The sequence below is a fragment of the Sphaerodactylus townsendi genome, linkage group LG01 (assembly GCF_021028975.2).
Source record: "Sphaerodactylus townsendi isolate TG3544 linkage group LG01, MPM_Stown_v2.3, whole genome shotgun sequence".
In the NCBI taxonomy this organism is placed as follows: Eukaryota; Metazoa; Chordata; class Lepidosauria; order Squamata; family Sphaerodactylidae; genus Sphaerodactylus; species Sphaerodactylus townsendi.
In genome coordinates this window covers 123,348,195-123,371,678 of record NC_059425.1, presented here as the reverse complement: position 1 = coordinate 123,371,678, position 23,484 = coordinate 123,348,195, and the positions used below count along the sequence as shown (strand labels likewise).

Genomic DNA, 23,484 nt, shown 5'->3' with positions numbered 1-23,484 from the left:
TTGAGTTTGATGCTGCTTTGTTATCCTTGTGAAAACCGAATGCAGTTCATTCTTCCAAATTAATTCTGCGTGTGCTATATAATCCATTTCATTTGCTGTATTTACATTTTATTGTAATCTCATTTTAAAAGATATACATTTGTAGCTCTAAGCGCAACATCCTTTTGTTATGAACCATGAATGAAAAATATATCTTCAAATACTACAAATATATCTTCAAATACTACAAATATAAAATATAGCCTTTAGAATGGTTGGTGACTTGTTTTCTTAAAGGCATAAAGTCCTGCGTCAACTTCATTTAGAAACATACAGTTGCACACATAGGTTGGTGTTGTGGGGACAGCATTCTGTCCTGTACCCATCACAGTTCCATGAGCCACATAATCAGTTGTCACAATGTCCTGAAGATTTGCGGTCATGCAAACAGCTTGTTTGCTATTTTTCATGGTTTGTGCATCACACAGCTTCATTGAGCTCTCTCAAAGGAAATTAATATTTATTTGTTTAGGTGTTTGTGTAAGGGTAAGGACTCACTGACTTGGGAGTCCTCTGTGCTCTCTTTTGGGTTTTGATGTGCACAACTGGAAGTTCCTCTGGAAAGAGTAGGGGTGCTTTCTTGGGGAAGTCCTTGCTTGAGCTATGCTGTGTCAGACTACATGTAAAATCCCCAGTCTCCCCCATCAGCCATGCTGGTAGTGAGGAACCCCTGCTGACCGAGGGCTTGGTTCATGTTGACTTCGAGCAAGAATTTGATATCAGTCCATCTGATTCCCAAAGTAAAGTCTCTGCAGACATTACCATATACATTCTAACTGGGGCTAAATATATACTGAATTTATACAAGGGTACAGAAAAAGTGAAACGTTACTGAAAGGTGTGTGAACACTCATTGAAACTGATGTAACTGTAAAGTGTTCAATTTTGTCTGGATCGTGCCCAGACTTTTAAAAAACTAGTTTAAAGTGTCATCACTATTTCTGGTAAAAGAAAAACTGTGAGTTAAATGAGATGAGTAATCAAATGCCCGGCATATGTTGTTTTGAATTGTTTACATGGCCAATGGTTATTAAAATTAAATTACCTTTTTAATGTTATCATTTCACAATCCAGCCTTAGCTTTTGAAAACAAAGGAGATATTCTCAGATTAGAAAAGTAAGAATATATGTAGTACAGTGTTACTTTTTCACATGGTCATTCATTCAGTAACTTTATTATATGTAGCACTAAAGAAATATATACAGGACATTATGAGAAGTGAATATATGACAAAACTTGTGGGTTTTGTCTCTATGTATAAAACCTGTCAAAAAGAGGAAGGCAGTGAAAATTTTGACATCTGTTTATCTGTTTATAGCTGTAGAAAGATTACGCATTTTAATTCTTGTTTAAAATGCCATATGAAGGGAAAGGCATTTGTGCAAACAAGAGTCATATTTGAATTGTAGATCATGTCTTCGCCATCTGTTAGAGCTGTTGGTGTTGCAAAATTAATGTGTTAATGAAATCACAATAATTTATCTGAAGTAATGGATTCTGAAAGCTGGAATGACTATTTTTTGAACTTTGGTGTCTAGTGGCTTACAACTGGAGAAACCTTTCACATCTTAATTAGTTTTGCAGCCTTATTTACCTTTTGTTAAAAAAATAGGGACATCTTCACCACACCAATAGTAGCACAGAAAATAACTTGTATTTTTCAACCTTGTAATACTAAGATGGTTTGCCTTAGCTTTTTAAAAACTGTTAAATAAACTGTTGTATGCCAAGAAGTTCTACCAAAGTGACTAGTGATCAAGAGTGGGCAAACAGCTTGGAAAATCTTTCCAGCTTGTTGAAATATCACAGTTTCAGAATACTTGAAATTCACCCAGATTTTATTACTATTTTCTGCTTCATATTTGGATGACAAAATTAATGATGTGTAGCTCTTTTTTTATTTTGGGTACCAGTTAACATTCCAGCTCTGTTATCTACTGCTTTTAAATAATTTAAAATGTTAAAATGTGTAGATAATTGGCACTCCCTTTTCTTGGGCCATTGCAGTCATTTTCCAAATGTTTCTTGATTTTATTTAATTATATAGACAGACAACTTGTCAATGTGCATCTATGTAACCAATTCAATGCTTAGTTTGAAGGTCACAATCCAGCATACTGCCTCAGTTCAGACAGCATGTAAAACAATGTTTCATTTTAATTAGGGTGACTGTGAGAAACTAGGATTCCTCTCACAGACAATTGCTCATATTCTGGTTTGCTTTCTCTGTGTATTCTTATTGGGTTGTCAACTCTAGGTTGGGAAATTCCTGCAGATTTGGGGGTGGAACCTGGGGAGGATGGAATTTGGGGAGGGATATAGTTACTCTCCAAAGCAAGTTCCAGGTGGGAACACATCATTATTGTCGGGGGATGCATTGTAATTCTGGGAAATCTCCAGATCCCACCTGAAGTTTGGCAACCATTCCTGCAAGGGCATCATCTGGGATTATGCAAGGCAAAAGCATAGTTAAGACTATAGTTTTTTTAATAAATCAATTTTAGACCCTGACAAGATCCTGGTTTGAAAGGCTATAGTTATTGCAGTCAGTCACTCATAGTAGCTAGTTTAATTGAAACATGGAGTTCTGCCATGTCAGAACTGAGTGTTAAGTTTGGTTTGGTCCAATGAAATCATAGGGCTTTGGCTGTCTTAATTCTGCATCTATACTACATTAAAATAATGATATTTAGAGTTATTACAGCAGTTTAAGGTTTACAGTGCCCTTCACATATATTATCCTGTGATAATACTTACATCCCTGAAAAGTCAGTCAGCGCTATTATGCCCATGTTGCAAATGAGGAAGGGGTGCTGAGACTAAAACAGAGAAGCTTACCTAAGGATTCATACTGAGCCCATGACAGAGGCAGCATTAAAATCAGGGACTTCCTGATTCATAGTTCAGTTGTTTAGCTTCTGCACCGTACCAGCTCTGCTGCATGCATAATTTTCTGTTGTAATTCTAAGCATGGAAACTGCGTAAACTTGATTATGATACGACCCTCCTGGGGTAGCACATGAGTACGCACGTATTTACAATACTACACACTCATATTTTAATGTATTTTAGTAATGTAATTTACAATAGGCCAAATATTTTGATGGCATTTACACATAAGACTTACTTAGCCGTAAGGCAATAGACTACTATTGCATATTTACATGAAATATTAAGCAAACTGTATTTTGAGATCAAAGTTTCAGATATAAATATTTTCTTTCATAATTTTATATGTTTAGAAAGCAATAATGGAAAGTAAAAAGAATTTTGATGCAAATGACAATACAAAGAGGAAATCATTTTTTTCTTATCTGTTTTGATTTTGTTACTGTGTTGTAGGTATGTGACTGGTGTAAGCACATAAGACACACAAAAGAGTATCTGGATTTTGGGGACGGGGAACGAAGGCTTCAGTTCTGCAGTGCAAAATGTCTCAATCAGTACAAAATGGACATTTTCTACAAAGAGACACAGGCCAATCTTCCAGCTGGACTCTGCAGCACATTATATCCTCCAGTCGAAAATAAAGCAGAAGGCACTGGGGTGCAGCTGCTGACTCCAGATTCTTGGAATATACCGCTAGCAGATGCTCGGAGAAAAGCCCCATCCCCAGTGTCTGCAGCTGGCCAAATTCAAGGTCCTGGACCATCAGCATCTATCACTGCCTCTCCGCCTGATACTGCCAACTGTTCTGTCACTAAAATCCCAACGCCTGTTCCCAAACCTATTCCCATCAATGAGAATCCAAATATGCCGCCAGTTTCTGTTCAGCCACCTGCTAGCATTGTGCCTCCAATTGGTGTCCCACCTCGAAGTCCTCCCATGGTGATGACAAACCGTGGGCCAGTTCCATTGCCCATATTCATGGAACAGCAAATTATGCAGCAAATTCGTCCGCCATTTATTCGAGGGCCTCATCATGCCTCAAATCCCAACAGCCCTCTGTCCAACCCAATGATTCCTGGAATTGGTCCACCACCAGGTGGTCCCAGAAATATGGGCCCAACCTCTAGCCCTATGCACAGGCCAATGCTATCACCTCATATTCATCCTCCAACAACACCAACAATGCCTGGAAATCCCCCAGGTTTACTACCGCCTCCACCTCCAGGAGTACCTTTGCCCAGCCTTCCTTTCCCTCCTGTAAGTATGATGCCAAATGGTCCTATGCCCATGCCACAGATGATGAACTTTGGCTTGCCATCTCTTGCCCCATTGGTGCCACCTCCAACCCTTTTAGTGCCATATCCAGTCATTGTTCCTCTACCTGTTCCTATCCCAATTCCAATCCCTATTCCTCACATCAATGATTCCAAGCCCCCAAATGGCTTCTCCAGCAATGGAGAAAGTCTCATTCCAAGTACATCTAGTGATGCAGCTGGGGCAAAGCCAACAAACAACCCTCTGTCCCCCAGAGATTCAAAACAAGGTCCTTCCAAGTCCTCTGATTCAACACCAAGCTGTTCGAGCCAGTCCTTAAATCAAACACAGGTACATCAGGAGCACAGTAAAAATGAAGTTGTTGATTTGACTGTGAGACCTAGTAGTCCAGTGAACAACAAGTTTGATTTTCCTACAGTACTACAGGGACCACAGGATGGTGTGATAGACTTAACTGTAGGACACAGGTCTAGACTACACAATGTTATCCACAGGGCTTTGCATGCTCAAGTCAAAGTTGAACATGAATCCAGCAGTGTTGTAAATCTGGCTTTTGGAAGCTCAGATAAAAGGAACTGCAATGACTGCAGGAACAATTGCAGCCCCACCGAAACAAAAACATTACCTTGTAGCAACCCAACTCACTGTGGCCCCACCGCACTGGCCTCTGGCACATCAGAAAATAATGCCACTGCAGTTTGCAATGTCATTGTGAATGGCACAAAGGGCCCAGAGGTCTCAGAGCAGCCCCAAGATCAGAAGAAGTCTCAGCCACCAGAGGAATTGCCAGTGAGTGAGCTAGAATCTGTGAAGGAGAACAACTGCACATCAAACTGCCACCGAGAAGGAGATTCTGGTAAGAAGACTGGGGAAGAGCCCCTGTTTGGGGGAGACAAGCAAGATCCCAACCTTAACAATCCTGCAGATGAGGACCATGCTTACGCATTGCGGATGCTACCCAAGGCAGGCTGTGTCATCCAGCCTGTGCCAAAACCAGCAGAAAAGACTGCTATTGCACCATGTGTTATCTCAGCGCCAATTCTCAGCACAGGGCCAGAAGATCTGGAGCCACCACTGAAAAGGAGGTGTCTCCGAATTCGAAATCAGAATAAGTAAAGGTTTGTGTAATCACTACAGTCTTCTGTGATTAAAACGAATATCAGTGTTTTCAAATTGGAGTAAAATATGTGGAGGTGGCCATGTGTGAAACAGGGGAAAGATTCTGGTTTTAAGACTCACTAGAAAAAGAAAAATGTCATTATTTATGCTTTGTCTTGCAGCATCTTTGTATGTGCCCGTCTGACATCCATCAGTAATTAATACTCCTTTGTGTTCATGGAGTAGCCTGTTAGAACTCTACCGCTGAACACTAATGTGTTCATGTCCTAACTAGTGAATCTCTGCCTTTGCCAGGTTTTGAGGCCATAAAATTGGCCTGTTCTTATATAATGCTAACACATCTAGGTAGCAGCATTTCAAAATCTCTGGGCTTAATTATCATAATTCACTTTTACTACAACAAGCAGTGGAGCAAATCTACTACTTGTAATTAGCTGGAATGCAAAAGTTCTTTGACCATCATCATTTCAAATAAAACAAAAAAACCCTTAGTAGTAGCTACATTAAAAAAAACTTTCATACGCTTTATGTGAATGATGATTTTAAAATTCATATACTGCCTACTATTTTGGTTTTTATTGATGTACCCCATGCCATTTCTGCACGGTCCAAATATCTCGCGTTGAGCAAGAGAAATATCCCGGTTTGGCCAAGAAGTTTGCATGGTTCCCAATCCTAAAGGGGGTTTGTTCCGTGGTATTTCCCTCATCCTGGGTTTTTAAAAAACCGCTAAAATGTTGATCTTTTTCTAAAATCCCACGTTGAATCACTTCCATGCGAAGGCCACGGGAGCAAAACCAATTTATTTTTCCCACCCTACTATCTTCCTGCCTTACATCAGGCTCACCCTGTTCCAGTTCACTCTTACCAAGTGCTGCTCACTAGCCGAGCTGCACCAGCCAGTCCTGCAGCTCCTGGTTTATGTTCCCAACAGGATCATGAGAAGGGAAGCATGGGGAAGCATCTGCCTGGCAGGATGGTCTCATTCCATGACAGCTCCAAAGACCAGTCAAATGTTATTTGGTGTATTGGCGGGGTGGGGAGGTGAGTGTCTCATGCTGTGATTTCCTGCACACCTTTAAATGTGGATGGGACACAGTGCTCTGCCCAGTATTGGTCAAAAGTTTTAATTTGTGTCGGACAACATGCTTGCCATGTTGCTCAGTGCACCGGCTCCTTTCCAAAGCTAGGAATCAAAAGACCGGCATGACAGGCAATCATCCTCACTGTCAGACACAGCATGGAAACAGACCCTGACAGCTAGAGAGAAGGGGGGAGGGTGTCTTGCTTGGTTTTCTGGCAGTTGCTGTGGATCTATCAATCAGAAGCATTGCCTTTCTGGGGGGGAAGAGCCAATCAGAGCACAGCACACTGGGGATATTCAAACATGCGTGCTGCATCTATGATGTAAAAACAAAAAAAGCCGGGCTCGTGCAAAAGAAATTGGAGTATTTCCTCCCAGTCTTAACTCAACTCCTTCACAGAAACAGGCACCCATGCAAAGGGAGAAACCAGGATAAAATAGACCCGGATTGTAAGGTACTGATTGTAACCTGGTATAATTGTGCTGTGCGGAAATAGCCCTTGTGATAATGGATTATGTCTCTAACACTTTCCCATATTTTGCCTACTTTTAAAAACCTGCTTGCACTTTATTATATCGATATCTTTGGCTGGGGCACTCCAAAGTATGAACACTAACAATTTAAACAGCTGGGCCCATTTTTGAAACACAATTATCAAACAAAAATAAGCATTTACACCTTTGTATTCGTGCTGTTATCCAAAAGGAATACTGAATTTGCCAGATGTACAATATGGATTCAGAACAAATTTAGTATTCTGCTTTTTAAAAATCTCTGTTTGCAAAGCAGATGTCTAGATTTCTGATGCTTCATTATTAATTACTGGGTCCAATTGAATCAGTTTAAACTTTTTATAAAACGTTAGTTAGCTGCTTCCTACACAACCAGGTTTTAGCAGAATTGCTAAATGAATTTACTATATTTTGCCTCCATCATAGCATTGCTGCTATATGGATACTGCATTTTCGTATCACGAAAAGTATCTTGTTCTGTATTTGGGTAAACACAATGTTTTCTATAGAGCAGTTGCTGCCGTTGAGGTTGCTGAGTGGAGAGTGGCTACAGAAGCCTCCAAATGGGTAAAATTTGTGATGCAATTAGGGTTAAAATATGACTGTTCTTTTCCATGTTTTAAACATGAATTCTGAAGGATTTTTAAAAAATATTTAAGATAACATAAACAAAGCAAAAATAAACCTGTGCTTCCCCCATCCAGTTTCACAAGGCAATCAAAATAGGCTATTATCTAACTTCACCAAGTGTATGCACAACATCGAAATCAAATCAGAAAGTGAAATTCACTCCCTCCTCTTCCATTGTCCCTGTTGTTTCTTTAGGGTTGCAGGCCACAATGCTGCTGTGATGGGGAAAGCCACAACTGGTAGAATTCCCTCCTCAGAATCTAAACTCCATACTTCTCTATTTTGTAAACCCTTGGGTCCCTCCCTAGCTTTTCCACATTAGTCCTGTCAAAATATGCATAGCATCTCCTGCATCTCTAGGCCCTCTGTGCCTTACTTTTTCTTTCTCATTCTTTTTTCAGGTCAGTGTCTCTGCCTCACAGTGTTACCTCACATTCAAGTTTTCTAGTTTTTTGCCTACTTTTTCCTCTTCTTTTGCCATCATATCTCTTTGCCAGCACCCCTAGCATCCCCCTCCCTGCCCCCATAGCTTGAAGCCCTTCCTCATCTTAAATGCTATGATTTTTTCCAGATCTTTCTCTCTGATTAGCATCCTTTTTCTTCAAGTCCTTGTCTCCCCTTGCACAGTGCACTGAGACTGAGAAAGGTTCCTCTTGCTCAGACCACTGCTTATGCTGCACCTTCCTTCAGCCTTGTTGTCTCTGGGCTCCTTGGTCCTTAGTTCCCCTGGCCTATATCATGCATCTCTTTTCATTTCATTTTCATTTCAGCCAAACTCAATACTTTTCTTTGCTTTCAGTATATGGAATGTAAGTGGTTTAAGTTGTCTAAAAATTCCAAACTCAGTGTCAAAAGCCTCAATGGCACAAGTGCAATATGATAAATTGCAAACAAAACAAAAAGGGAAGAGCTGCTGTAAGCCTGATGCCCCCAAAACACACACACACACACACACACACACACACACACACACACTGTTTCAGAGGCTGTGTAGTGAGATGCTAAAACATGCTGATATGCTAAGAAGTCATGTGCCTAAAACCTGCTGCCGTCATCCTTTTTCCAGTTAGCTCCCTTACATTCCATTGATTTCATTGGGATTTCCAAATGCTCAGAGTTATTAAATGAGTTTATGAAAGCAGAAAATAAATTTCCAAAGTATAATTCTAAATTTATTTATTTGTTCAAGTGGTTGAATGGCCTTAATTTGCTCAGCTAATTGAAATTACCAAGTTGAAATGAACTGGAATATGCTGAAACAAGGTTTCCTATGTATTCTGTATTCTCTAACTATATTCCCATTTCCGAGACAAAAAAAGTACTTTAAAATATTTCTATTCCATTCTTCTTCCTTTCATCTTGAGAACAGATGTAGCAGCATTATGTCGAGATTCATGAGCTGAGGAAACTTAACTCATGTAAAACCTGCAACCTTTAAAAAAAAGCCTGCTCAGAAAGCAAATACTAATGATTTGCCAGATAAGACTTGATGACATGCCAAATGTTACTGCAATTTGTAAAATGCTCCTTAACCTTCAGTAAATCATAGTTTATGCTCTCCATGGCAATACTATTATTGCACACAAAAGTACCATATAGAATTTTCCATTTTAAAAGTAGCAATTAAAGCTAACATTGAGATACCATGGGATTTCGCATCATTTCATTATGCTTCAAGAGGAAATTAGTGCCCTGGGGGTGACTCATGGTAGATGCTGACATTTTGAGGATGACCATAGTAAAAACAGAACAGTCTTTTTCATTGCTGCCAAAGTATATTCAAAAATATTTTAATATATCTGAATAAATATTCTCCCACCTTTTTAGCACCAATGGGCCAGGAAAAAAAATACAAGGAAATGAATGCCATTTTTGGCTGTCTGGTTCAATTCTGACACACCTGACCTTAATACAAGAATGAAGGGAAGTTGGCATGTTCAGTGTTGATTAGATGTCTGTCAGTCAAAACAGACAAGAAGTTCAAGACAGACATCTGCTAATACATAGCAATCATAATATTTGAATTGATTTTCAGTGACACAAAGCATGCACAAGTCCACCCCTGACTACCTGCTGCAATTCTTTACCTTTGGTTTCCCTGTGTTTTTTAATTAAAGTATATGGACAAACATAGCTCCAAAATGGCAGTTGTGACATAAGAAAATGCAATCCAACACACACACAGCATAAAACGTAGTTCAGGCATCCATGTGAAGCTACCCGTGAGTGGTGGATCACTGTTCCAAATTTTTAATTTACATATTGACAAATTGTATCCATACTTTATCCATTAAACATCACCTTGTTTAGTGTAGTAGTCTTGGGAGTGCCTACAAAATCTGGAAATTTAGTAGTTTTGAAAGCTGAAATGTAGCATTGCATCAACTTTACATGATAGGATGAATAAACTGTGATTTGGGTCCTACATACTGCAAGGGGAAGGTGTTTGTGGTCAAAGATTGTTCCCACCTCCTGCTTGCCCCAGCAACCTCTTGAAACCTCCAAAAACGCATGTTTGATCATAGGAAACAATAAGCCACAGACACAGGGAAGGCTGCTGTCAAGAAGGGGAATGAGTGAAATCATCTTTTCTTCCTCTTGCATTTATAGAGTTTCTTGCAATAACAGGAGCCACACTGGGCAAAAAGTAAAGAAAAACAATGTTACCCTGTTCTGTCTGCTCTGCTGCAGTTCCTCCAATGCCATATCACACCATTTACAGGGCTCCCGGGACTCTAAGCAGCAGCTTTTTGAAGGTTTCTGGAGGCTGCTGGAAAAAGGGAGGGGCAGGAAAGTATATTTTGCTAGTAGTTAAGCATTGGGAACTGTCCATGTGTAAACATTTTTGTAAGTTACTAGTTAGCATTTGCAACAGTTCTTTTTTTTTTAAAAAAAAAAAGCTTTATTGAAAGATATTGAAAGATGTTTTAAGTTAGTCTTGGGGTTTGTATGCATCACTGTAGTTTCTATAACAACATGCATAAGTATGTTCAGTATGTCAGTTTTTGATTTCCTATTATTTAGTGTCAGGACAATCCATCATAAACTGCATTAACCATTCATTACATTTCTCATTCGTATACACATGTGTCTGCTCAAGTCCTGTTACATTTGCTTAACTATTTATTATTATGTATGAATGTTTAGAGAAACTCTTTTTAAGACTGTGGAATGTAAGAGGTCTATTTGATGCCTCCCCCCCCCCCCCACACACACACACACTTTTCAGTAATGCTATGTGGTAATAACTTTAAAGGAATAGTTTGCAAAGGCATTGGATAAATTAACATTATAAAATTGCAGAGATTATAGCACATAAGTCCACAAAAGGTTTTTGGCTGCAAGCCTAAAGACAGTTTTCTGGGAGTAAGTTTCATTGAATGACATGACACTTACTTCTGAGTATACCTTATTAGGCTTGATCCTTTGATGTTAAAAAATAAATGGATCACAATGAATAGCGATAAACAATATGATGTGATTGCCTATATGTTAATTTTTGATCATGTTGCCCAATTATTCCAGTTCCAAACCAGGGTGTAGGTTGTTTCTTGGAAACCTTCTATCAGGCTCCTGCCATTATATCATGGCTAATAGATTTTTAAAAACAACATTATAGATTGATAAACCTGATTTTCTTTGTGGTGCCAGAAAGCCCATTTTGACTGCGTAATATTCAATTCCATCATATGTCTGTTTGATGTAACCAGAGCTTAATTTTAACCAGGATGGCTGGTGGGGCCCAGAGCCAGATTCTCCCATTTTTCCTGAATTGTTTTTCTCTGCACCTGCAATTTAGCTGAAGAAAATGAGCAAAGGCAATGTGCCAACCTCCCCTAAAGTCCATGCAGAGGTTAAAGTCTGTGTCAACCAGAGGAGTTCTAGGAATAAAACGTCAAGCTATTAACAGTGGAATCCTAAGCAGAGTTATAGCTTCCAAAATCCATTGTAGTCAATGTGCTCGGAAGGGCTATGCTTAAAATGGCACTGGAAATCATGTGGCTTGGATTTCCACAGGAAAGGGTTGAATGAGGACTTTCAGGCTAGACTCATGGGGCGCGTTCACATATGCTGAATAATACACTTTCAGTCCACTTCCAATCCACTTTAATGATCACTTGCAAGTGGATTTTGCAGCTTCACACAATAATATCCAGCTACAGAGTGCATCAAATGAAAGTTGAGCACTGAATTTTGCAGAATAGTGTTTTAACAAACAAACCTGCAGCCAGTTACTGAATTGTGATGGTTATGGGGGAAATGCCAATGAAAAAAGACACACCTCAGTTATAGTCAATTTTCTGTAAATTCTTGGACACACACAGGCCCCTCTTTTCTTCAAATATGCACACATAATGACTGATCCATGATTTGGGCAGTCCTCAGCAGAGATACTTACAGCAGGCTACTGTACTCTGTTAGAGACACATATACAGATAATTTTCTCAGACTACATCTCCAAACATCTTTAGAAAGTTAAGGAGGTATCCCTTCAATAGCTTCAGGGTTTCAGTAAATGCCTGACTTTGCCATTCTCTGTAACCAATCATGTACAAAGAGTACGCACCTATTCTTTAGCTCCTTCCAATGATGTGAAGGCACAAATATTTCCATAGGGTAGGGTCAAAGGAGTATTTTTCAATAGAAATGTCCAACCACGGTCTTTTATTTTGCGCACATTGTAAAGAGATATAAGGTTAGTTTAATAATATCTATTTACTACTTTTTCCATCATTTAAATTTCACATTATGCAAGGTTACGAATACATGTATATATTTACTTCATTTTTCTCCCCAATGGAAACCCAAAGTGTTGTATAACATTCTTTTTCCTCTGTTTTATCTTCACAAGAACCCTGTGAGGTAGGTTAGGCTGACAGTGTGATTAGCCCAAGGTCGTCTAGCAAGCTGGAGGTTTTAACTTCCAGATGCTAGTCTGACACTCTAACCACTACCATGCTGATAATGGAACTCCAGTAAAGTCAGCCTTACTGGCTTTGTGGTTGTTTGTGTCTGTTCATGGATGTAATTGCCCTATTACTTTTTATAGGTTTTTAAATCATAGCTTCGTAGTCATGAGATTGAATGCCATGAACTGTGAGTAGTGGATCTCTCCTGCAGTTCTCTGTGAATTCCCCTGAGGAAATGCTGGACAGTTAGGGGTTCCTGTGGACGAAATCCATTGTAGCATGAGAAATGGAAATCATGAGGGAGTCTGGGCAAAATCATCAGAGAAAGTCAGTCAGAAACGGTCTACTCTAATAAGAGAGTGGAGGCTGGGAGTGTGTGACAAGCCCAAGGCCATCCAGCAAACTTCCGTGGCAGAGTGGAGATATTTGTCCAATTGCTGCTGCTTACTGCATCTGTCATGTGCATGTACATTTTGCTCAAGAAGATCACTGATTCCTGGCATTGCAGGGAAAACCTGCTTTGGTACTTGCAGGTCATAGGATCCAAGCCATGACCTGCTTTAAGCACAGAGTTGAGTCTTCTTAGGTTGCACAATTGCCCTGAAAGAGCTGTGGTCTCTTCTGCCTTGTTTTACAGCTAGGAAAATCTGAACACATATAATGCAATCAGGTGGATAATTTCCATAAACAAGACATTGAACTGAATAAGAATTGTTTAGGAGAAGTTTTCATAAGCGATATTATCATATTTTAGGGTTATGATGGAGAAAGTTAATATGTGTATCTGTGTTAGCTTTCCAAAATACTCCAATAATAGCAGTGGAAGACAAAGAAATCAATGCAAAGGCTTGCTAAGGCACATATCCAGAAGTAGTTTCTGAATGTCTCATTCACTTAATTATTGGAAATACTAATTAGCAACATAGTTCCCCTTTGGAATTGGAAGTTTAGCTATCAGACTATAGGCTGTCAAGGAGAAGCAACTTGATATAATTCAACTACCAGCTTTACAATAAGAGTTTGGCATGTAATTCTGAATGCAAATGTTTGGTTGGCCACTAAGTAGGAGCTGGCACCTGCAAGATTTTGAAGCAGTTTTTCCTTGGCTATAGTGTGCCCAATGCCCACGCGAATCAACCTTTAGAGATCACTATGGTATATGTTTACACAATTGTCTTTATTGAGATACTTGCTTTTCACACAAAGCTTCTCTATCTCCCTCTATTTATGGAATAGCCATATACATATTTTTTTATCTTTAATGCAAATATTTATTGTTTCGTAAGTGGAATATTAAATAGCTGACTGCAATATGCAAAGGAGGAAAGGATTCTTAAAGGAAAACCTCAGCAATACTAATCACCATTTAAAAACAGGACTAAATTAACTAATAGCATGGTCATTCCATGCGCAAGGCCACATTGATCCATGCTCAAATGGATCTCCATAGGATTCTAATTTTACCCAGTAAAAATCATGCCCCACCCAGCTGCTTTCCCCAACTTTCTAGTTGAATATTTGCTTAGAATTTGCATCTGGAATATTGCATGAGGAAAAGCAGTAAAAAGCATTTCTTTTTTTGCAGAAAGATGACTGGCAAAGAAAGAGTTAATCATGCCCCTGTGCCATTACAATGTCCTAAGGTTATTGTTTTTTTAAAAAAACTAAAATAATCCTCAGGGTTTTTAATGCACACATTCACATATAATATTTATAGTGCCATCTTAAGAATAATTATTTTCCTAAACCTATTGACTTCAGTAGACTTAGAAGGGTGTAGCTTTTAGAATGGCACTGTTAGTTTACCCCTGTGGCACTGTTGTTTGTACACTCCTGCTACAAACAGAATAGTGTCACAACCAAGCAAGGCAAATAGTCAGGAGTTTATTCTTGGCCCCTGGAATATTTAAACTTACTCTTAAACTCTTTACACCAGCTTGGTGAATGATTTAAAGTAATATAGGACAGATGTACTAGGATGCTGTGTGGGAGGAGGGAGAAAACTTGCTTCCCAACAGAGTCAAACCCAAAGCAAATAACCTGTGTGGAAATGATCTTGGACATGATAATGCAGAATGTACCTTCAATTCACTTACAGGTAAGACTCAGGAAGTAGGAGACGGAGGGTTTGTAACTTCCATTATCCATTAATTTTAACCTGAAAATTTCCCTCCCCAGCTGTTTGATCCTATTATCCTGCAAGATGTTGTCATCTGATTTTGGAGACTGTCTTAGGGGGAAATTCATAACTGCAGGGAGAAGAGTAATTGTTTCGGAGAGTATTATTGAGCAGGGGAAAACTTAAAGACCCTCTCCCATCCACTCATTCTTTCCTTCCAGTGCCACCTTCCTATATCTTTGCTAGAGTTGAGAAGGAAACAAAAACTATGGGCTTTTTGTTCCATTATTTTGATTCCTTAGGTGTCATTTGGCTAGTTTTCATCACTAGGAAGATATCTAGACACCATTATCTAACTACTGTTCCATCATTGCCCATCTTACTTCCCACAAGTTTGTAAGTTCATTTTTAACTAGTCGTCATTCACGGTGGCCATTGTCCTTATCTAATCTTATCCTTATCAGTGGAACTGATCTTTCTCTTCATTCAAACCTAGAATTAGGCTTCCAAATCCCCACATGGTTTGCACTAAATTAAGGGTTTCTCCTGACATAAGATACCTACAATCTTTAAAAATACATGAACTGAAAGCATCCTCCCATAATTTCTTGTGCCACAGCAGCTTTGCTGACTTGGAACACGAATTACAGATATTTAATATGATGACCCACCACACCTTCAGTCTTCTTCAGTTTTGCTTTAAAAGCGACAGAGAGTTTAGAGGCTTTTTACTATCCAAGTAATGAATTACATGAGTATAATTAAATAGTGACTGATGGAATTTAGAGTACCTATTAAAATCCAAACATGCATCCACAAAAAAAGCAGCAGAAATATCTTTCAAACACTGAGCCAAGAATAGACTAGAATAGCTGTAATTTAAGCACTTCAACAAGAAAGCTTGGTGTGTCCAGGTTGGTCCTCAGGCCCAAGTCCCAGCAGCAGCATTAAAGTTGAACACGTTTTATGTCAGATTTGAGCCTTATTGTTCAATTCTGCTGTGCATTGTCCATCAGGTACCATGTGTGAACTGTTACCCCTGTGTGAAAAGTGTTTGTGGCTGGAAGTGTATTTGTTTCACCAGAAAAAGAATGAAAACAGGTAAATATGAAAATTTTACAAGCCTGGCAAAAAGTCTGAATATGATATCCTAGCTAAAGCTTATTAACTCTATTAGGATCAGTCTTCTAAATGCCCACTGCATAAGTATACTGCAGGATGAAGTCTGCTTTCTCTTTCTTTAGATTATTTCCCCAATCTCTTCTTGATATTTCAAAAGAATGATATTATTGTGTCTTATGTGTCTCAAGTTGTAATCATATCCTGTCTGCAGCTGACTGAGTTTTCCAAATGTTTTTTAAAAGTTTCTTAAGTTTCTTAAATTTAATCCAACCTAGAATAACAAATTACCTAGAAACAAAGAGATTTAAATAATTGGTTTGAAACCCCCCTCCTGTTGAAACCCCTCTCCTTCCCCACCCCCAATTCCATCTCAGCTTCCAGTCCTTGTTTTGAAAATTCAGACTGAGTAACATAATCATCCCCTTTGGAAATGTGCACATTTTCTATAAGTAGAAGAACAGGGTAGTATAGAATGAAGAAAATGATCAGGTTTGATTTCCTTTGCAAAACCCTGGATCTCAACAACCTATTAGTATATTCACCCTATATTTAGAGTAATTTCCATCTATTTCTGGGGAGCTTGTGTGGTTAAGTTTAAAACTTGCTGTCATTATGATCTGTTTAATGTATGCCTTATATGTGCTATTCTAAAATATTTTAACTAGAATCTCCTTTCCTAAAGAAATTATTTAAAACAGTGCCTTGTGAACAGTTTTACCGTACAGGTTAACACACAATGCAGGTTAACACACATTGTCCTTAATCTTCACAAGTGTACTCATTTTAAATTGACATTTCAAATTATTCCGTATGTCTAATAAGACAAATGTGAACAATATCTGAGTACTTTCAACACTAGCTTCAAGATTAAGCAGACTCAGTCAAAGTAATTGGGTGTTCAGAGTAACCCATCAGATTAGTCTCTCTGCACCATACACTAGGATAATACATTCCATGTTTGAATGGTATATTTTCAGCAGGACAAATTTTCTTTGCACACTACTGCTTCTATTGCTCTGCTTCTTAGCTGACAGAGGTCACAATGCCTAGTAAAATCTGCGGAACAAATTATTCTCCCCAGAAATCCCTGCCCAAAAATGGGTGATGTGTTGTGTTCATCCTACAGGATGCGGAATATGCAGGACAGGCACCCTTGATCTATGGTCATGGAAGATGAGGTTCAATTTTGACTTGCATATTTTATCCAGTGTACATTAAAAAAGTGAAGCTATGTTTTTTCTAATGCTTATTACCCCTTCTATAGCTGTACCACAACTAACCCACTTGCTACTTAAAGTCTCTACACTCTAACGAGGAATCAGATCACTTGATTGCATTTTGTCAAATGTCACTTTGGATGTCTGACTTCAAGGCTATTGTCACCATTCCTGGTGATGTCGCCAGGGACGAAGGGAGGGGGAACTGCGCCTGGGGCATGAACTGCCCACACGTGCCCTCCCCATCCCGACATGCCCCTCCCTGCCCCTGATGCGCTCCGCCCCTGACATGCCCCCAGCCCCGCCTCCCCATGTGACTATAATGGCAGCGCCCAGGACAAGCCACCCCAGATGTCCCCATTGCAGTTTCACGCTTGGGTGTCGCCATGTGAGGGCTTTTGCAAAGCAGCTAAACTCCAAGTTAAGTGAACATCTAGCATTTCATCAGTTTTTCCTTTTATCAGATACAGAATTGGTCCAGTCCTAAGAACCAGAGCTCTAGAACAGGGGTAGGGAACCTGCGGCTCTCCAGATGTTCAGGAACTACAATTCCCATCAGCCCCTACCAGCATGGCCAATTGGCCATGCTGACAGAGGCTGATAGGAATTGTAGTTCCTGAACATCTGGAGAGCCGCAGGTTCCCTATCCCTGCTCTAGAATATCTTCATCCAACGACTACCACTTATGTGAGAAAATGTTTCTCCTAACCTGAAGTTCACAGTGTTATAATATAGACAGGCTTTCCCCAATATTTACTTATGAAAGCTCAAGAATAAACTGCAGCTATAACTCTGCCATAGTCACCTGTGCTTGAACCTACATGGTTAAATGAAGGAAACCATAGAAGGGGGCAGTAGACCTAACCTGACTCATGTCAACAAATAATCTAGATGCACAGAACTGAGGGCAATGTGAGCTAATGGCAGTTACAGTTGAATAAGTGCTTGAATTGAAACCGCACACTGATTTTCTCCATGACTCCCAGCTTGTTTCTCCCAAAATAATATGTTGTTGGACTCACTTTGTACATGGAATGTTTCTCCCAGCTCCAGTGATGTGGAGTCATTTACTAACTTCCTTTCATATAGAAGGAGAGATAAATCACCAGCTGTTCAAAAGGAAAAACTTTAACGGAAAACCTTGAACTGCTTTCAGGGTTGTTAAGAATTACAGAACTCATGAGAATAGCAGACAACCCCAGAGTGTTTACAGGGCTGAACATGCTTCTGTGCCTGCCTCAGCTACTCACTTGTGGTTGATGACATCAGCGAGCCTCCCTAAGAAAATTATGGGCTTGATTTTGCTCTGAGCCCAATTCTGTCCCAAAGGAGCAAGGCACAGGCTGGTGCATCATCACCAATAGCATTCACATTCATTGCTTAGTTGATTAACTACTTCATAGAAGTATATGAAAGGGAAAAATGTTCTGCTAGCCTACATCAAAACTTTTACAACCCCCAGAGTCTTGGAAGCAAATTTTGTATTATTTATCTGTCTATCATCTATCTACCTTTCCCTCCAAGATGAACAGATGAAAAAAAAAACCCTGTCTATATGACCCAGGGTTCAATTGTTGGTATAGGGCAGGGATAGGGAACCTGCGGCTCTCCAGATGTTCAGGAACTACAATTCCTATCAGCCTCTGTCAGCATGGCCAATTGGCCATGCTGGTAGGGGCTGATGGGAATTGTAGTTCCTGAACATCTGGAGAGCCGCAGGTTCCCTACCCCTGGTATAGGTTTTTTTTAAAAAAACTGAAAGCTTAGGTTCTGCAGTGCAGATATACCTCATGCTTATTCTTGGACTTCTCTGTGAAGCATCTAATCCCAGCCATTATCAGGTTTAGAGTATGCTGGATTTGGTGAGCAGTCAGAATTTCACAGATGTGATTCAAATGGTATTGAAAGATTCCTATTATAGATGTTACCAAAACAAGAGCAATTGATCTAAATCTAGGAAGTGATGGATTACTACTGGTGTAATTCTGCAGGGATATAGTTTTGGCAACCTTACCTAAATAGAAACGGCTTTTTCATGAGAGACTTCTAAGCAACGCAGGTGCCATTTGAATGGCTCAACCCCACGGGCGCCATAAAATTATGCAGCTCCTAACTACATATTCAAAAACAGCACGAGGAGTGGTGATTCCATGGAAAAGATACATGCAATTGATTTGCTCCCACGTGGCTTAGTCAACTACACTAGGCAGGAGTGACATGTGCTGTTAGTCTTTTTTGCAAGGACAACTTCCTTTATTTCTACATCAGAAACAAAGCATGTAACCAGCTGGGTGGGTGGGATTCAAGCCAATCTAGTCCGTGCAAGGTATCTCATTGGTTTGTATGATACAGTGATGCTGAATTAGTTCTCTTGTTTTACATCCTTTATCCTTGAACTCACTGCTAAACCTTTGTGAGTCCAGTGTTGCAAGCAAAGTCATGAGTTCATGTACTACCCTAAACCTACATAAAATGAGGGCAAGTCATGTTATTGCCTAGGATAACTGCAAAACATCTGGCCAAGTATGCAAACCAAACATGCAGTTCTTCAGACAATTGTTGTCCTAGATTGACGCTCCTGAATTATATAGTATTCATCCCAATACAGTTCAGCTGAAGATGCTGTGTGAATAGTCAATGATAATAATGCCATAAGAACCGCATGGCACAGAGTAGTAAACTATAGTACTGCACTCAAAAGCTGTGCTCATGACTGAGTTTAATCACAACAGATGTTGGTTTCAGGTAGCCGGCTCAAGATTGATTCAGCCTTCCATCCTTCCAAGATTGGTAAAATAAGTACCCAGCTTACTGGGGGTAAAGTGCAGATGACTGGGGAAGGTAATGGTAAACCATCCCATATATATAGTCTGCCTCGTAAATGTCATGACATGATGTCATCCCATGGGTCTTTAATGACCCAGTGTTACCTTACCTTTTTAATAATGTCATACAAACTGACCATAATGTAGTACCTTCATACTGACCATTTTTGGATATTTCAGTGTTTACACATCCAGTCTTAGATAAGATGAAGTTTAGAAGGATGCTTTTGTTTGGGCCCTTCATTTACGGCCTGAGTGAAAATTTCAGTGGGATCATGGAGAGAACTGAAGGTGAATCCTTCAAGAATGTTCTACAGCTTCTGGTCAACTGTTCATACCCTGAAATAGAAAATGGTGCATAGAGAAATCCTCATTCTGGGGAACTTCTATACAGTTAAAAATAATTCCTTCTTAGGGCTATAACTTGTATATGAACTGCAGTTTTAAAATCCTAGCAATCCTATGAAATATTAATATGCTGGAGAAAATTAGTACAGCATTGGTTGAAGTAAGAGAAGTACTTTCCCATCATATATTCTTTTGTGTTTAGTAGAAAGATTTTGCAGATTTCTGCAGTGTTCCATAAACCTATTTGTCAAGATATGGGATAGAAAAAGTGTGTGGTAGTATACACTGCAGGGAGTGATGCAGTTGTTATATACCACTTTTAGTTTTAATTGTTTTCATGCTAAGAGTTTATGATATAGCTTTTGGCCTCATAGCTATTTATATTTCTAGAGATCTGAAAATGTAAATAATTACCAACATTCTAGACTATAGTTTCCTAATTGAAAAGATGGACCATCTTGATTCATCATGCTATTAAAGAACTGCCCCCAATCACAATAGTTATTCTATAAAAGCAGAGATTATAGATTGTGCCTGAAATGCTGAAAAGATATAAGAATGAAAATCCATTTGAGTAAAAGGAGTACACAATGGGTTGTTTCATGCTTTTGCTTCTTGAACTATAAGTTCTTCATTTATCATCCACTAGTTTCCATACAACCATATATGTAAAAAAAGACCATGTTATGTTTTCTGTCTTCACAGTACGATCTTCATCTAAAATTGAAATCATGGGTCCTGCCACTTTGAAATGGGCATGTCCAAGCTTTTAACAGAGCATAATACTGTGACTTGTAATAAGCTGTGATAATTCTGTGCGTGTGCTGATCTGTCTGTCTGTCTGTTTTTCAGGAATGCTCACTTTGACAGGGTATCTTGCATGGAGAAAGGGAGCAAACCAATCTACATCACCAAATGCACCAGCTGGTTCACTTACTAACTCTTCTGGTTAAAAGTCAAGTTGACAAAAGTTCCCACCATTCATTTTCTCAGAGGGAAGGCTCAAACCCTTGGGTGCCTTTGGCTCAGAAGACCATAAGCACATCACGGATCCCATGAAGTATGCTCAGCATTCCTACTACCATCTCCCCTTCTCCCTTTTAGTTTCTTGCCGATGGGAGGCTTTTCTTCTGGTTTGTAAAGCCACATGGACCAATGTATGTACTCTTTTCCTCACTGACTTCAAGGTTCAGATATTGGAGGCTGGACAGTGAAATGGATTTTTTTCAGAAAAAAACTGCTGTGGTTTTGCTGCTACACTAAGAATTGTGATTTGCATTGTATGGTTTTGGACCTATTCGCGTTTTTGATGGTGGGGGGAAGGGGTTATACTGGAGTATTGGTACTTCAGAATCATCTCTCTCTCTCTCTGTCCTTCCCATGATGCACTTTTAAATGAAGAGTTATTAGAATATTTTAATGGCTAATATACTTTGGTTCTTGTTATTTTTTACGAAGGCCACCTTTATTCTTTTTAATGCCATATTTTCAGTGTTACACTTTTATGGCTTTTAATTTTTTTATTTGAAAGATGTAAGAAGCAGCATGAATAGTTTATACTGTGGTTTTTCAGAGACTGAATGCCAAGAGAACTCAGTAAATGTTTATTCCTCTCAGCTTTCTCTTTCAATTCCCCTAAATAGCGCCCCATTTGGGAACAGAGCAAGAGTGTTGAACTAAAGACCAAAAATAGAGATCCCCTCAAGGTGTAAAACTATCTGGGGGAAATATTTGCTGGGTGTTATGAAAGACTTGGATGAAATTTCAACCCTGATGGTTTTTCAGTGATCCAGGAAGCCAGTGAGACAATCTCTCCAGATGCAGAGCCCTTTCATGATAATTAGAAAGGTATGGCCAAGCCAATGAAAACACGGGGTAAAGTGAGAAGAGAACCCCTATGATTCTGTTTCACTGTTTGCTTTCTCCTGTCATGGTTAAAAGAAATGTGCAATTTGATCCTCAGTCAGTGGGTGGAGGATAACAGGGTAGAATTTACTTGTGTGCACTTGTATAGTTGTAGCCACGAGTCCAAAAGTACACTAGAGCATGTATGCTGGCACTGATTTGGTAAAACAATTGTGGATTATCCCATTCTGACAAAATACTAAGGAAAAAAAGAAAAATGTTCAAATCACCTTGTGATCCAGTGTAACTGTTTACTAACTTGAATAAAGCAATTGTTCACACGAGAATACCCGAAGCACACCTTTACTGTATGGCTGTTGTAATGAGCAACCAGAAAGCAGTTTGGGATGGAGGTGCTTCATGGAGCTCAGAGCCGGGTTTGAAAAGCCAATCAAAACACAGCCTTATAGCAATGGTGAACTGAGGGCATTGTGTACATACTGTATTTCTATATTTTCCTTTGTACAGATTCACTTAAGTCAAGCTACTGTTTTACAGGTGCTCCTTATTTATTAGGGCTGTGAAAGCTTGGAAAATTACACCCAACAAGCAAGCTCGCTTTTTAAAAAAAAGAAATGAAAAAAATTTAAAAGGTGGGGGGAGGGCACGAGGGTGGGAGGGTAGGATGAGCTCATAAGCCTACCAAGTGATTTCAAAACCTTACACAGACAAATTTCTATGGGTAGAGGGTGGATGAAGCACTTTTAAGAGGCTTCTGGTTATTCTGGGCTCACACCATTTTTTTCTTCCTGACTGGTGTCAGATTTATTAAAATAAATAAATCTCCAAGTTTGAAAAACATATTTAACAATGATGTTGTTTTGCTTATTTTTAACTGTTTGCGAACAAATTGTCTTAATTTATTCCCAAGAGTTCAGAGATAAAATGGATACAGTAAAATTCAACATGGAAACTAAAAGGAATAACTTTACTGAAATGTTTTTGGGGAGGAAGGTGTCTAGGTTTCTTCTTTGTGATCTCATTTTTTCTATTCTTTTAGCTGCTCTTAGCAAAGATGGAAAGAACACTTAAAATTGATGGAAACGAGGCTTGGGAGATATTTGGTGATGTTATAGGCAAACAAATGTATTCCCTGTATCTTCATTGCGAGACTAAGGTATACATGCATAAATTACTTATTCCAAAAACAGCTGCCTTAACCATTTCTACCTGCCAGAGACCAAATGCATCTGTTCACACAGATATTTGCATGCTGATTATAATGCCTGACTATCTTCACCTGGAATCTTCATTGTTATCATTATTTGAAAATAAGGGCCTATATTTTTATTATGTCCTCTATCAGCCTACCAGAAACACTTTTGTTCAGATCTGCCTTATTGAGTTCTGTGCTGGGAACTCAATTTACAAATACGAACAGGCTCAATTCAGATTGGGACTATGTTGCATGGGAAGAAAGAGATTCATCTGATTCACCACCACCACACACACAGGCCCTTTCTGCACGGGGCCAAAAACAGCGGCCCA

At 39.3% G+C, this 23,484-nt stretch overlaps 1 protein-coding gene across 5 annotated transcripts in view; it reads left to right on the top strand.

Moving 5' to 3' along the window:
- Nucleotides 1–22,804, top strand: part of LOC125430952 (sine oculis binding protein homolog) — a 202,671-nt gene extending 179,867 nt beyond the window's left edge. For 2 of the 5 annotated variants that reach the window (XM_048493369.1, XM_048493348.1), the window contains 2 exons: nt 3,383–5,322; nt 20,944–22,804. In XM_048493369.1, the coding sequence (XP_048349326.1) occupies nt 3,383–5,320 (1,938 nt within the window). In that variant the 3' untranslated portion in view covers nt 5,321–5,322; nt 20,944–22,804. Of the gene's footprint in view, nt 1–3,382; nt 5,323–15,595; nt 15,681–20,943 lie in introns of all 5 variants that reach the window. The other 3 variants (XR_007244261.1, XM_048493362.1, XM_048493377.1) reach the window with 3 other exon arrangements.
- Nucleotides 22,805–23,484: the final 680 nt, after the last annotated feature.